Source organism: Zeus faber (assembly GCF_960531495.2).
Source record: "Zeus faber genome assembly, chromosome: 20".
In the NCBI taxonomy this organism is placed as follows: domain Eukaryota; kingdom Metazoa; phylum Chordata; class Actinopteri; order Zeiformes; family Zeidae; genus Zeus; species Zeus faber.
The window spans coordinates 9381658-9396434 of NC_137207.1; the positions used below are offsets into that span (position 1 = coordinate 9381658).

At 44.6% G+C, this 14777-nt stretch overlaps 1 protein-coding gene across 1 annotated transcript; it reads left to right on the forward strand.

The window, feature by feature from the left end:
• Positions 1–7104: 7104 nt before the first annotated feature.
• Positions 7105–13658, forward strand: slc16a5a (solute carrier family 16 member 5a). Its single transcript, XM_080021498.1, has 5 exons — positions 7105–7178; positions 9417–9847; positions 10184–10327; positions 10606–11430; positions 11941–13658. The coding sequence occupies exons 2-5, from the start codon at positions 9484–9486 to the stop codon at positions 12075–12077; spliced, it is 1470 nt and encodes a 489-aa protein (XP_079877624.1). The 5' UTR covers positions 7105–7178; positions 9417–9483; the 3' UTR covers positions 12078–13658.
• The last annotated feature ends 1119 nt before the right edge of the window (positions 13659–14777 follow it).

Below are 14777 nucleotides of genomic sequence, written 5' to 3' on the forward strand. Positions count from 1 at the left end.
GCGGACATCTCTCCGGTGGCACAGGCTGCGGAGCTCTTTCTTACACACACCCCCGCGCTTAGCTGCCTGTGGGCCCGACCATCGCGCACACAGCCAAATTATGATCACGGTTTCGCATCGTTATAATTACCACTACGCAGTCACAATGTGGAAAGACAGGACACTTCCTCTCTGCATCGACAAAATAAACCTGTGACGATCTTCTCAGGACTCTCAAAGGGACATAACAGAATGAAGACGTTCACGCCGACCGAGACTCCTCCTACGCACCCGTGATTTCACCACAATTTGCGTGCACTTCTACAAAAACCCAGCCTTGCGCCCTACACACTCCGCCCATGCCCCAGTAACTCTGTAATGTGAGAACCAAGATGGATGGGCCCCCCAGGAGGCAAATCGCGGAAGCTGGGCGGTTACGGCCCGCGCTCCCCTGCTCTGTTCATTCCGGACAAGAGGGCGGGGAAAGAGAGAGAGGTTGTGGAGTTAAAACTGGCAAAGGCCCCGCCCTTAGGTCACCGTGGTAACGGGGTTGCTGGTGTGTCCGTCCTCCTCGCCTTGGTCCCCTTGTCTTGATTTCCGCTCTTCTCCCAAGGAGGGAACTTTTTTTTTTTTTTTTTTTTTTTTTGTTGTTGTTTTTGGCACAGCTCTAATAAGGATAAATTCAGTTCAATAGGAAAAAATTGACTGAAAAAGACTAAACTTCACCTGTACACAACTCTCAAGGCATGTGAGGAATCTATGAATCTATATAGGCTTCATGATGAAATTATATGAAACATTGAATGCAAGTGGTGTACTTACTTATTTCTGTATCATAATTGTTATATATTTGTGTATTATGGTGAGTGATTCTATTTAAAAGAGGGGAAACGGTATCAGTCTTCATCACTAGTTTTCCTGGGGAAATTTCCCTCTAAGACGAAGGTGTTTTGTGTATGCAGCGCCTCTGCTTTTCGTCCGAAATAGCAGTTTTCACCGCATTTCTGGGGCATACATATATACGTGGTGTTAACGCCAGAACTCAAAAACAATGTTTTCTCCACAATATAATCCTCATTTGTTTTCTTGCACTTCTTAAAATTGTAACTCGGACGACAAAAATCACAGGATGCTCAGAGGCTGATGTTGCAAAGAGCAGTTCTGCGGAACCCGGTCGGACCCTAGAGGATGTTTCCGCCGCCTCAAAAACCGAAAGCACCCGTCTCCGGCATTTGTTTTTTCTTGCCAATTTTGTCTCACTCTGCAGTGGCCTCCGTCGCGAATCCTAACCCAATATTGTACACCTAAGTGACTGTGCCGTGTCACATTGTGCAGCATGTGTAGCAACCGTGGCGCAGGCCGAAATGTACTCTTCACACGCCGTGAGCCAGAGCAGCCGAGCCGACATAATCAAAGATACCTTACGTAGGTGCGTGCGCCAGATTGGAGGCGTCTCACGCTTTTAGCGTGGAGACAAAATAAAGGGAGGCCCCTTATTCCGAGTGCGCCGTCAGGTCAGCCCATCGACAGCATGCGTGTAACCAATATTTTCCCAAATTCTTTTTCAAGTTCTCTGCCCACGAGTGATTTTCGACACTTGTGATTTCGGAAGATGTTTCGGGTGATTTATTATTTTTATTTTTTTTTGTGCAGCAGCCTTCATTACCTTTTTGTGCAATAACCAAAACAATACAACTGTCTTATCAGTCAGTATGTGACTACCAAACCTGACAAATGTAGTCTAAAAGTTAAACAATAGGAAGTGCTTACGGCGGTATGAGATCGCGACTTCATGTTCAGAGTGACCCACGTTTTCACATATCAGCCCAATAATTTCAACTCGTGTTGTTTCCTGTTGTGTGGCTTTTAGGGAAAGATTGAAAAAAAATTGTTCTCACTTTGAGTGTATACTTCAAACTGTGGCCCCCTCAACGCTAAGGGGACATCCAATGCTCGTGTGGTTTTCAAATTTTTCTTTGACTAGTGTAACATTGATACAGTATCCCATGTTCAGAGAAAAAAGTATATATTTGGTGCAAAGATGTTATATCAGCACGAGATAGAAGAATGCATTTTGAAGCTGAAGAAGAAAGGAATCTTTGTTGGTGATGGGTCTGGGCACTCAAACTCTGTTGATGTGGCATTTCCTTGTTTTAATTTTCTCTCAGTTATGTGTGTCGTGCAGTGCTCTTTTTTTTCTTTTTCCGTGTCTCGTAAGTCAAGTACGTCAATATGTCCCACCCCCTTTTTTTTTCGGGCCTTTTTTAAAACACTCGGGGCCTTTTCTTCTGTCTGTGTCTGGTGTCGTGCCTTTGACCCGTTTTGTGCCCAGTTGTTCTCCCCTTCGGTCTCGAGGAACCTCTTGCCTCGAGGGAAAAGACAGGAGGTGCGCTTCATACCCACTTGTATAATGCGGCCCCTCACTCTTCTGTTTGATGGTTTGTTATGTTGAGTGTTTTCAATAAGAGGCTTGCCCCAAATGAATAGATATATACCAGTTACCACGTAATCGCTCATTTTGTTATGCGTATTGACTAATTTGGGGGGGGTGGGGTTAAAAATATCTCAGAGTATCTTCTGCTTCCTTTGTACCACTATCCTTTATCTCAACCCTACCAGCCAGGCGTTGAAAGCATCTCAAACCTGCTCGTTGGCCTTGATAGAGATGCAGCGGTTGATGCGGCTCAGTTTACACCACATCCACGTGCAAAAGAGCAGGGACATTCAACAGCAGTGTAGTCAAACAAGCGTTTCCTCTTCTGCTTTTATCTTAGTAAAAAAATAAAGAACGAACAGCAGTGCAGTGTTACAGAACAGGATAAGCAGAGACTTCTTTACTCACTTTCATTTGGCTTTTGCTCTTGGCTTTGGTGTTTGTTTTGAAACTACTTTGACGCCATCTATGATCCCAATATTAGAAGAATTTGTTTGACTTTCAAAGCACTTATATATTTTTTAACCAAAACTAGCCCATTTCTGATCACCTATTATCAACAGTGTAGTGCAAATTATTGTAGGAGTTTGAATAACACAGCAAAATTGTTTGACAGGCTTTTTTCTTTTTTTTTTTAAACTGTCCCTTGCACTAGCTGAGTCTACCGATATGTGCAATGTTAACAAATCTGCAAAAAAATAAAAAATAATCTTGTTTTGGCACGTGAAAAACGTGAGAGCATGCATTGTTTTAGAGACTATGATGTTGTTTAATGGAAATTGTCTGACCTCATGTGTTAGTACAACGTGTCTTTGGTGCATGGTGGGAAAGCAGAGGGAAGGCATGGCTCTGTTGTAGGTGTAGATTTATCGTGTAGATCAGCTGGTCTACAACTAGACGTATTCCCTAATCACAAATTCTGTTTCCACATTGTTTTTTTTGTATATTCAGTCGTGATGATTTAACACAAAGATTTACTCATTTAGATATGGATTAAACAAATCAACCACCCAATCTTAATCTTGAATCAGATCACAGGTCATCTGCCCTAAATATTGCATATACTCTCTACAGGTCCAAAAGAAAAAGGCCTTTTTTTTTTAAATTCACGGCTCACTTTGACAGCTAAACTGTAAACACTTGCATGCATTTGTAGACATACACACTTGTGCACTCATGTAGACGTATTGAAAATATCATCTATTAACAGTTACTTTAAGTGTGATCATTAATCAACAGTATTGATGTCAATGTGAATATTGTCAATGGAGACTGTGGAGAAGTGTTTGGAAGCTGATAAAACATTTTGTCTGAATATCACTTTTATTTATTTTATATTTTTCAATTTTGTCTACCAATGCTGTTCTTCAAATGTAACAATTTCAACAAAACCAAGTCTGGTTTTTAATCATAAAATGTGTCTGTTTTAAAAAAAATTGGTGTGACTCACGAACATTCTGTTTGACTAGGCTGCAATCACTTTATGCATAAATATCCTACAGTGGAATGACACAATATGTGATTCATTGATAATACTGGGCAGTTTGAACTACAGTTACTGATAAAAAAATGTCTAAAAACGAATTAAATAATTATATTATTGTTATTATTATTAATAATAATAATTATTCTTATTTTATATTTTATGCTTACAATGCCCAGATTTTATTTATTTTGTGGACCCAGTGGCATTTTTACTAATATTTCACAATACACAAATCCATCCATAAATACTTCAATATATTGAAGAAATCAATAAATACTTGTGAAAAAAATACATCAATGATTTATTGAATAATTTCCTTCACATTATATTTTAGATAGGATAGTACTTTATTAATCCCCAGGGAAAGGACATCCCTTTCCTACCAGGGGTGATCAGGCTCTCGACCATTGTTATTCACAACTACGGGACAGCTACAAACCCCTACAAACCCCTTCCCCGCCCTGGAGGATCACACCTCCATTATTTTCCTACCAACCTACAGACAACCATTAAAGCAAGGAAAACCGGTTGGTCTACCAGTCGAATGCTGGAGTGAGGAATGCACTACCACTCTCCAGGACTGTTTCAAAACCACGGACTGACAGATGTTCTGTGTTGCAGCTGATGGGGACATCGATGCATACAAAGACTCTGTCTCAGCCTACATCTCCAAGTGCTTTGATGATGTTGTCCCGAGAGTCAAGGTCAGGACTTTCCCCAACCAGAAGCCCTGGGTTAATGGTGATGTCTGTGCTAAGCTCAGAGGACGGTCCTCCGCCTATAGCTCTGGGGACATGGAGGCCTTTAGGAAGTCCAGATATGACCTTCGGAAAGCCATCAGAGATGCCAAAAGAGCCTACAGGGACAAGCTTCTTTCTTCTTCGAGTCCTTTGCAATCTTAGATGTCATTCTGCCAGTATCTGGCGCAGGACACAGTTGATGGAGTCGGTTCAGCCAGGTCCTGGGGGCTGCACTGGGGGGCGTCGTCACATTCCAGCAGGTGGGACATTGTCTGTACTGCTCCACAGCCACACGTGTCCCCTGTGTGGTAGTTCCATGTCTTCAACAGTGCTTTGCACCTCCCCTGCTCCACCCGCAATCTGTTGAGGATCTTCCAGGTCGGCCATGGGAGGTGGTGTCCGCTGGCATTCAGTTGGTGTTATTCCTCTCTCCATCCATTCTTGGGCTCGGGTGTTCAGTTGGTGCCATTCAACACTCCCGATGTTAGGGACAAGCTGGAGTCTGACTACTACAGTTCCGACCCCAGACACGTGGTGTGGACTGCGCACCATCACAGACTATAAAGGGAGAAACAGGAGTGATGCACAGCCAGCTGCCTCTCTTCCCGACGAGCTTAACACCTTCTACGCACGATTTGAGGCGAGCACCACCATCCCGGCTGCAAGGCTAGCAGAGCACCAGGATGACTGCACTCTGTTCCTGTCTACGGCTAACATAAGGAGAGCTCTTAAAAGAGTAAACCCTCGGAAGTAGCACTGACCTCTACCGTCATGAAGTGCTTCGAGCGGCTAGTCAGAACGCACATCTGCTCCTCCCTTCCTGACACCCTGGACCCCCTTCAATTAGCATATTGCCCGAACAGATCTACGGAGGACGCCATCGCCCTGGCAGTGCACACCACCTTCTCCCACCTGGACAAGAGCAACACATACGTGAGGATGCTGTTTGTAGATTACAGCTCAGCATTCAACACAATTGTGCCTGCTAAGCTTGTTCCCAAGCTCAGGATCCTGGGTCTTAACACCTCCCTCTGTGACTGGATCCTGGACTTCCTGACGGGCAGACCCCAGGTGGTGAGAATGGCAAACTTCGGACGACACCGACATCCTAGGTCTCATCTCCAACAACGATGAGTCCTCCTACAGAAAGGAGGTCAGCGTCTTGGCAACATGGTGCCAGGATAACAACCTTTCTCTCAACACCTGCAAGACTAAAGAGATGATCGTGGACTACAGGAAACGACAGCGGGGGGGGGGAGGCATGCTCCCATCCACATCGACGGAGCTGAAGTAGAGAGACTCTCCTCCAAATAAAAACTGCCCAAAAGCGCCTATTCTTCCTGAGGAGACTCAAGAAGTTTGGCATGTCTGTCAGGACTCTCACCAGCTTCTACCGATCCACCAATGAGAGCATTCTCACCAGCTACATCACCGCCTGGTACAGCAGCTGCTCCGCTGCTGATCGCAAGGTGCTCCAGAGGGTAGTGAAGACAGCGGAGCGCATCATTGGCTGCCACCTCCTCTCCGTGCAAGGCATCTACCGCACACTTAGGAAAGCACGGAAAATCATAAAGGACTACAGCCACCCAGGCTACGGACTGTTCATGCTGCTGCCGTCTGGTAGACGTTACCGGAGCATCCGAGCACGGACTACCAGACTCACCAACAGTTTTTACCCTCAGGCCATCAGGCTTCTCAACCTGCAACACCTGTAGTCACCTATGTAAATTAAATGTACATCACCACAACTACATGTACATATCCACCGGCATTCCTTCATTTTATATTCATATCTATATCTTGTGCAATAGACTGACCTATTTCTGTTGGAACTGCTACAATGTTCCAATTGTTTTAGTTTCCGTTTTAGGATTATTTTTCTTATTTTCATTCTATGTACATACACTGTCACCTCTTGTCCGTATTTGTTACATCGACTCTTACTTTTTTTTTTTTTATATTCGAATATATATTTTATCTTTTTATGCCCACTACGCAGTTGTTGCCTGTCATTTCCCAAGAATTTCATTGTACCGAATGACCTTGTGTTGTACCGTACACTTGACAAATAAAACACTTTGAACTTTGAAATAACAAAAAATAACACCACATGATGATAATAAAAAATATAAATATATACATATAAATGATAATAAAAAATAATACCACATGATAATCATAAAATAAGTCATGTGGTATTAATAATAATAATAACAATAACAATAATACAATTTAATGACACATTTATTGAAGTACATATTTTTGCATTTATTCAACGATATTTTAAAGTATTTATGGATTTAATTAAATATGTATTAAAATCGTTATTGTCGTTTGTTTATGTATGTGACAAATATTATTGTAATTATTATCATTCATAGGCCAGTCTATGGGCGGGGCTTCCGCGCTCCGGGGCCGGTGACGTCACGGCCCCGCCTACGCGTCGTTATTCTCTCATTTATTATTAGACATAGACGACTCTTCGATGTGGACTCGCGCACGGCCGGGGAGCGGAGGCGGAATATGATCCGTGCACAAGGTGAGATAGTTCGGACGGGATTCCGCAGTGATTCCCACCGGCGCGTTTGCTTTGCAATTAAGTTCGACGTTGCCCGAGGTTGCTGAGCCTCCAAAAGAAAAAAAAAAAAAGAAGGGGAAACTCATCTCGGCGTGGCGGCGGGAGGGTGCGTCCAGCAACGGAGTGTCCCGTACGTCAGACCTGGTGCCCGGTCGGTCCCCTCCCAGGCCACCGGAGCTGCGATTTGACACTGGGATGCTGAGTGTATATAGGACAATCAGATGTGCGCCATTGATTTTTCGGGGGTTTAAAGCCGCTCTTTGAGGGATTGGACTGATTTGCGATGTGTGTTCCTTGAAGGAACTGCAGGGTGTCCGCACACAGCGCGCGCGTGTGTGTGTGTGTGTGTGTGTGCGTGTGCGTGCGTGTGTGTGTGTGTGTGTGTGTGTGTGTGTGTGTGTGTGTGTGTGTGTGTGCGTGTGCGTGTGTGTGTGCGCGCGCGCGCGCGAGAGAGAGAGAACTGTGCTGTCTGCGGGCAGGGCATGCAACACAAGATATTTCTATAAATCTGGCCCGCAAGTCATTTTTTTCCCCCGCATTTAATCCACACAAATGTACTTAATTGTCTTCAAGTTAAACGGAATTAAATAGAACATAAAAGATCTATTTCTAACAGGATTACGAGGCAATTCACTAATGTGCGAGAGAAAACAAACAGACAGGACGGTTTTCCCTTTTGAAGTTCAACAAGGCCCCCCTAGAAGAAGACAAGCGGGCCGGTGGACCCGGGGTCATTTGAGTTTGAGGCCCCTGTTCTATGCCATTGCATCAAACACGGGTAAAAACCCAATCCCCACACACACACACACACACACAGGAGAGGGGCCCTTATCCGTAATAAGCTGTCTATCTGTTCCTGGGCTTGTTCCACCTTGTCCACTCGCTACCTTTAAACTGGTGTGTTTCTACTTCAACGTCTGTCTCTGTGCCGGAGGGCCCTGAATATATGTGGTAGGCGGATCTGCCCCCAAAGACACAGGCAATGGAGGTGCCATCCCCATACCACACTGCTAGTATTCCAATTCCCAACCTGCAAAGCCAGTCTCAGCAAAAAACCACACTGACAAAAAGTCACCCTTTGTACTTCCACTGTGTACCGCCTTCAGAGGACAACCTTATCTTTTGACCAACTAAATAAATAATCCTCCTTGCTTCTACACGAGGAGGATCATCAGAAGTCAAAAATATAAACAAACAAGATATAGACAAAATGCAGTTAAAGCGACTAAAACCAGAAACATTATGGCGCACAGCCTTTGCCGTAACATCTACAGCAATGAAAGAGAAGGACTACGATTAAAAAAATAAATTTAAAAAAATGCCGAAATGCTGGATGGCAAGCCGGGAGGTGTGTGAGAAATGGGACCACAAAGAGCCATTCATGTGGAGGTTCCCTCAACTGCACGAAAGTTCATCCCTCGATAAACAGTCCCTCCACTCCTGCTCGGCTCCCATCCAATAATCGCATTTTTTCCCCCATCCAATGTTCGGATTTGAAATTGCTGAATTGTTGATGTTTGCGGGTTCTTTAAAAGTTTTAAGAATGTCCTAAATACTGAATAAGGCGTGAAAAAGTCAAAATGATTCAAATTCTTCAACATGGCTGAACCCTGAGCCAAAACCAAGGAAACGGATACTTATCATACCACACTCATTTGCTGGGGGACATTGTAGATAAACCAAACATACTTAATACTGTCATATTTGAAAAAGGTTATTGACTGTACATCATCACTTACCTTGTTATATTTAGTCTCTTTGACTACTGACAAATGTTCTTATTGTAAGTCATGTTGGATAAAAACGTGCTAAATGACACCAGTGTAATTACTATGCTTTGATGATGACACAAACTTCAGCAATGCTCCTATTGAGAAAAATATATTTAAAATCTGTTGCCAACTTAATGACTTTAAGCAGTCTATTGACTATTCACTGATCTTTTTTCTTTCATAACCATACTTGGATTTCTAATTCTAGCCCTTAAGTAGTTCTCAATTAAGCTGTCCACTCCAAAGTCTTATTTATACTTATTTACTTACTTACTTACTAGACTTATACTTATTTTTCGGCCAATACAATAGGACTCGGCCTTATGCCTCTTGTGATCACATGCACTATGGTGTTTCAGTCGTACCATTAACCTTTCAGTGTGATTTCTGTGGTTAAAAGTTCATATTTCCTTTTAATTTTCCACAGATTTACCTCAAGGCTGCAGGGGCTGACATGGATGATACAGGAAGTTTCCTGAGCAGCTCAACAAAAAATGGCCGAGCACAATGGAGACAGGAGGTTGAGCGACCGCACCCTCCGCGCGGCCACCGCCGAGGCCAGCGAGCAGACGGACGCCGTGGGTCAGGAGGAGGCGGGGCGGGCCATCCGAGGCGACGCTGAGGAAGCGGAGACGGGTGGCAGCGGACCCGCCGTGCCGATGCCGGGAGCGGTCACGGCCCCCGACGGCGGCTGGGGCTGGGTGGTGTTGGTGGCGACTATCCTGGTTCTGGCTCTGACCCTGGCCTTTCCCTCCTGTGTGGGGATCTTCTACACGGACCTGCAGAACGAGTTCAATGCCACCAACAGCGAGACCTCCTGGGTGCCGTCCATCATGACCTCAGTGCTGCATGCAGGAGGTACAGTACTGTGAATTAATACAACAAAAACTATATATATATATTTTTGTTAATCGTCTTTTTGGGATACAGGGGCGTGCACTGTATCCCCATTGTATGTACGCACAGTCATTTAAATACAGCTAGATCCTGTATGATTACTATGAATCCAGTTACATTGTGATCAGCCTCATGACATCCAATAGTTTCATAATGACGAAAACATTCCCTCTGGTTTATGATAGTTCCAACAAGCTGGGAAAAGGTAGAGCTGTCCCACATTTATGAGGACACATTATTAATCCTCAATAATGAGTCAGTGTTTAACCAAGCATATTTAATGTTATCGTATCATAGGTCCCTTCTGTAGTTTATTGGTGGAAAGGTTCGGTTGCCGAGCAACGGTCATGTTGGGGGGAGTGCTGAGTGGGGTTGGAATGGCAGCTAGCTCCTTCGCCAACTCCATCACCGAGCTGTACATCACTGCTGGGATCATCACTGGTCAGTAAGCGCGATACCGTTGCACAGATGTAAGGTCGCACTGCTCAGGTGTTTTCTTGTCAATCACAGATGTATTTCGGGAAATTAGAATCAAAACACATTTCAAATCACATATTTCCTTGAAAGAAAGTATGTCTACAGCAGTTAAACATTAATCTTGAGATTTCCTTAAGGCACTTATAGGAGTACTTTTTATTATTATTATTTTTTCTTAATACACAGTATGATTATTTTGACTGATCATTGCACAGGACTGAAATCTTCCTTTATCATTGCAGGACTGGGATTCTGCTTCAGCTTCCAACCAGCCGTGACAATCCTCGGGCATTACTTTGTGCGTCGACGCCCGTTTGCCAACGCCATGTCCTCAACAGGGACAGCCCTGGGTCTGTGTACTCTACCCATCCTGGGTAACTACCTCCACACGGAGCTGGGTTGGCGGGGAAGCTTTCTGGTTCTGGGGGCCATGTTGCTCAACTGCTGTGTCTGCGGAGCAGTGATGAGACCCCTCAAACCCCCCGGGCCCCGCGGCCGGCCGCTGATGAACCACGGACCGGTGGAGTCGCAGAAGGCGCCGTGGGGGGCCAGGACGAGGTTGAGCTGCCTGTGGGCCGCGCTGCGTAAACACATGGCCTTCGACTTGCTGCGCTCCAACTTGCCCTACCGTCTCTATTCCATAAGTATCACCTGGATGATGCTGGGCTTCGTGGTGCCATTGATCTACCTGGTGCCCTACGCCACGGGCAACAACATGGAGCAGAGGAAGGCCGCGCTCCTCCTTTCCATCCTGGGCGTCGTCAACATTGTGGCGCGTCCGCCGATGGCTGTCCTCTTCAACTTGCCCTTTTTCAAGGGGCGACATGTATATGTGTTTGCCTCGGCCCTGTTGGTCAACGGCCTAAGCAACAGTATTTGCTGCATCGGGCCCAGTTTCCTCGTCCTAGTGGCCTACGTGTTGACCTACGGGCTGTCCATGAGTGTAGTGGGCTCTCTGATGTTCACCGTCCTCATGGAAACGGTGGAGATGAGCCGATTCCAGTCAGCACTGGGCCTGCTGGCTGTCATGGAGAGCGTTACTCTGCTCATTGGACCCCCACTCGCAGGTACAGTAACACAGGTGGAAGGAGGTTGGAGACAAGGGTGTATTGTGTATGGTGGCGATATCGTGTTACCGTGAAGTACTCATGCAGCTTGTACAAGATTAAGAACATGCTTTTCTAGGTCCAGTGTGCAGCAAACATCACATGATCAGATAAGCTAGCGAGTCATGCATGTGTGAACGTGCGCACATGCCTGCTTTGCCCCCACTAAGGGTGTGGGGGTGGGGGCTCTAGTTTCAGTCCTTATGCACTCTCAAATGTATGTCATCAGTACTTCCCAATGTTTGAGGACTAAGAAATTGGCCACAACAATGGTTCCCAACAGCATTTGCAATAATCCTATGACAAAAATAAATGTAATCGGGGTGGTCGATTGGAAGCATTAAGTAAAACATAACGGAAGAATAATACAACTTTCTTCGTCAAGCTTGTTTTTTTTTTTTTTTTTCCTGTTGCCGCCGCAGCTATTGTGGACGCCTCTCGTTTAAAAAAAAAAACGTGTGTTGTTTGCAGGAGTCCTGGTGGACCACACAGGGCAATACTTCCACGTCTTCCTGGTTTGCAGCGCCGTCGTCGCCTCCTCTGCCCTGTTCCTCATGGTGTCGTTTTACATGCTGGACAAAAGAGACGGGAGGGCGTCGAAGCAGTAGCGGCCGCCGGAGCCGCTGAGGTCTGCAGATCTGAAATAGTCCCAGCAGCAGCGTGCCAACAGAGGGCGACCAAAACAAGCCTGCCAACCCCGAGACAGTGAACTGCTATTGTGTGAATTTGATCTCACTGCTGAGCACTTCTCTCTACACAGACCTAGCCCCTGGGTCAAATAGTGTTTCCCCTTGAGTTTGGATTATTTCCGTGAGCTTTCTTGGTGTGTGTTTGTTTTTTTTCCTATGCTGAGAAATACCCCAGTATCAGTCGATATTAGATCACAAGGCTGGATGCACAGTTCCACAGCACCAAAAACAGACTACTTCTAGCTAAAAGGTGATTGTACTGTGAAGTATAAATGCTGCTCATCCTATCATCACAACCTTTGGTATGAAACCAAGCAATATGTTTAATCCTTCAACAGACAGTTTCCTTCTCCGTGAACAGTTTCAAATAAGAAATACAAAGTATTAAACCTTTTACTGATACACTGCCATGTCGCAGGAAAGGAGTACGCCTGCCTCCAAGGATTCAGAGTGTTAACCTATAGACTAAACAAAGAACCTCTATGAACATTCTCCAACCTTTATAAATACCACAAATCCCAACAGTGCAAGGGTATTTGGTTCATTTTAGGCACCACTCTAAGCAAAGGTTAGAAACTTTATTTTTGAATTTATAATAAGTTCATTGTATTTGACAAATAACCTCTTGAATCTTGAAATAGTTATCTTTTCTCAAAAAGAAAAGATCAAGTTTTTGTGCTGCCTAAACTCAGAAGTGACAATACTTACACTTAGTATTTAGCCAAGAGTTTATTTAACACAAAAACTTCCGGATTATTTGCTTTATTATGCTGCAGCCACAGCAAGAAACCTGAAAACCGAGAGTCGTTTTCTTTGATTTGCATGCATGCCATTCCTTGACGCACAGTGCCTTGGTATGCAGTTGTAATGGGGAATATACCTTTTACTTTTTTTTCCCCCAGCCCTATCAGGGACACAACTCACTGTAGCAAGAGTTTGCTATGTTACCCTGATGTATTAATGTGTGCATTATATTCACAACTGTCACAAACACCAGGACTTCAGCAGTTCGAGTGTAAATAAACATGTGTTATAACAATACAGTTTAGCATGGGACTAATACACATGTATTTGGTAGCTTGTGAATAAATGTGAGCCCTATAACCTATCCTCAAACCCAGTTACAGCACTGGTTATTATAAAAATGACACCACAAAACCTTACTATTTCTGGAGTTGAAAGCACCGAGACTCATGTATTTGTTTATATCAGGTTTAGCAAGTATTGAAGTAATCTAAAAATAGAGTTTTCTACAAGTCATTGTGAAACATTGATGCATCTGATAATATACAATTATTGTTTTAAATTACAAGATTTATCAGCTATTTTTGTAATGGCTTGACTTGCTTTTGACCAAATCCAACATTTGATATGAATGCATTGTTTATGCTTTATGAATAAATGCCTCTGGTGTGTTCGGGGAACCATGAATGGTAAAATGCTGTGTTTGCCATAGGCTACACTATAGGTTTTCAATAGACAATACTCAAATACCTATCTATACCAAATAATTATGTTGTATTGTTGCTAAACTTCTGTGAGCTTTCACGGGTTGGCCAGTATGGGGAAAAAGCCAGTGCTCTAGTATGTTTTTGATTGCGAATAAATGAAACTGATCCAACACAGTAAATTCACACACCCACACCCCCCCCCCCCCCCCCCCCCCCCGAGACAGGAGAATCATTGCTGTTGGGCTGAAGCGTGACCACAACCTTGCTGAAACAAGGGATTGTGGCTGGATTAGAGATACACTACATGGCCAAATGGACATTTCATTTCAAAACCATAGGCATTAATATGGAGTTGGCGCCCCCTGTGCTGCTAAACAGCCTTTCAAGAAGGCTGCAGGGATTTGCATCAGTGAAGTCAGGCACTTTTGTTGAGCGATGGGGCCTGGCTCGCAGTCGGTGTTGCAATTCATCCCAAAGGTGTTCAGTTGGGTCCAGGTCTGGGCTCTGTGCAGGCCAGTCAGGTTCTTCTACACCAGTAAATGGTCAGTAAACCACTTCTTCATGGACCTCACTTTGTCATGCTGAAAATGAAAAGGTTTCTCCCCAAACTGTTGCCCCAAAGTTGGAAGCGCATAATTCTCTAGAATGTCATATTATGCAGTAGCACTTAGATTTCCCTCCTGTCATTAAGGGGGCCGAGCCCAGACCATGAAAAACAGCCCCAGACTGTTATTCCTCCGGCAACAGGAAGATGGAGGTAGTGTTCGCCTGGAATCCACCAAAACCCAGATTGGTCCATCGGGCGCCAGATGGCGAAGCGTGATTTACACTATCACTCCAAAAAATGCATTTGCACTGCTCCAGCGTCCAATGGCGATGTGCTTCACACCAAATCCATCAGCTCGGCATTACACATGGTGATCTTAGGCTCGTGTGCAGCTGCGCAGCCATAGAAACCCAGTTCATGAAGCTCACGTTGAACAGTTCTTGTGCTGACGTTGCTTCCAGAGGCAGTTTGGAACTCCGTGAGTGTTGCAACTGACAGACCATTTTTATGCGCAACATGCGCCAGCATTCAGTGAGCTTGTGTGGTGTACCGCTTTGTGGTTGAGCTTCCATTTCAAAACAACAGAACTTACAGTTGACTGGGATAGGTCTAGCAGGGCAG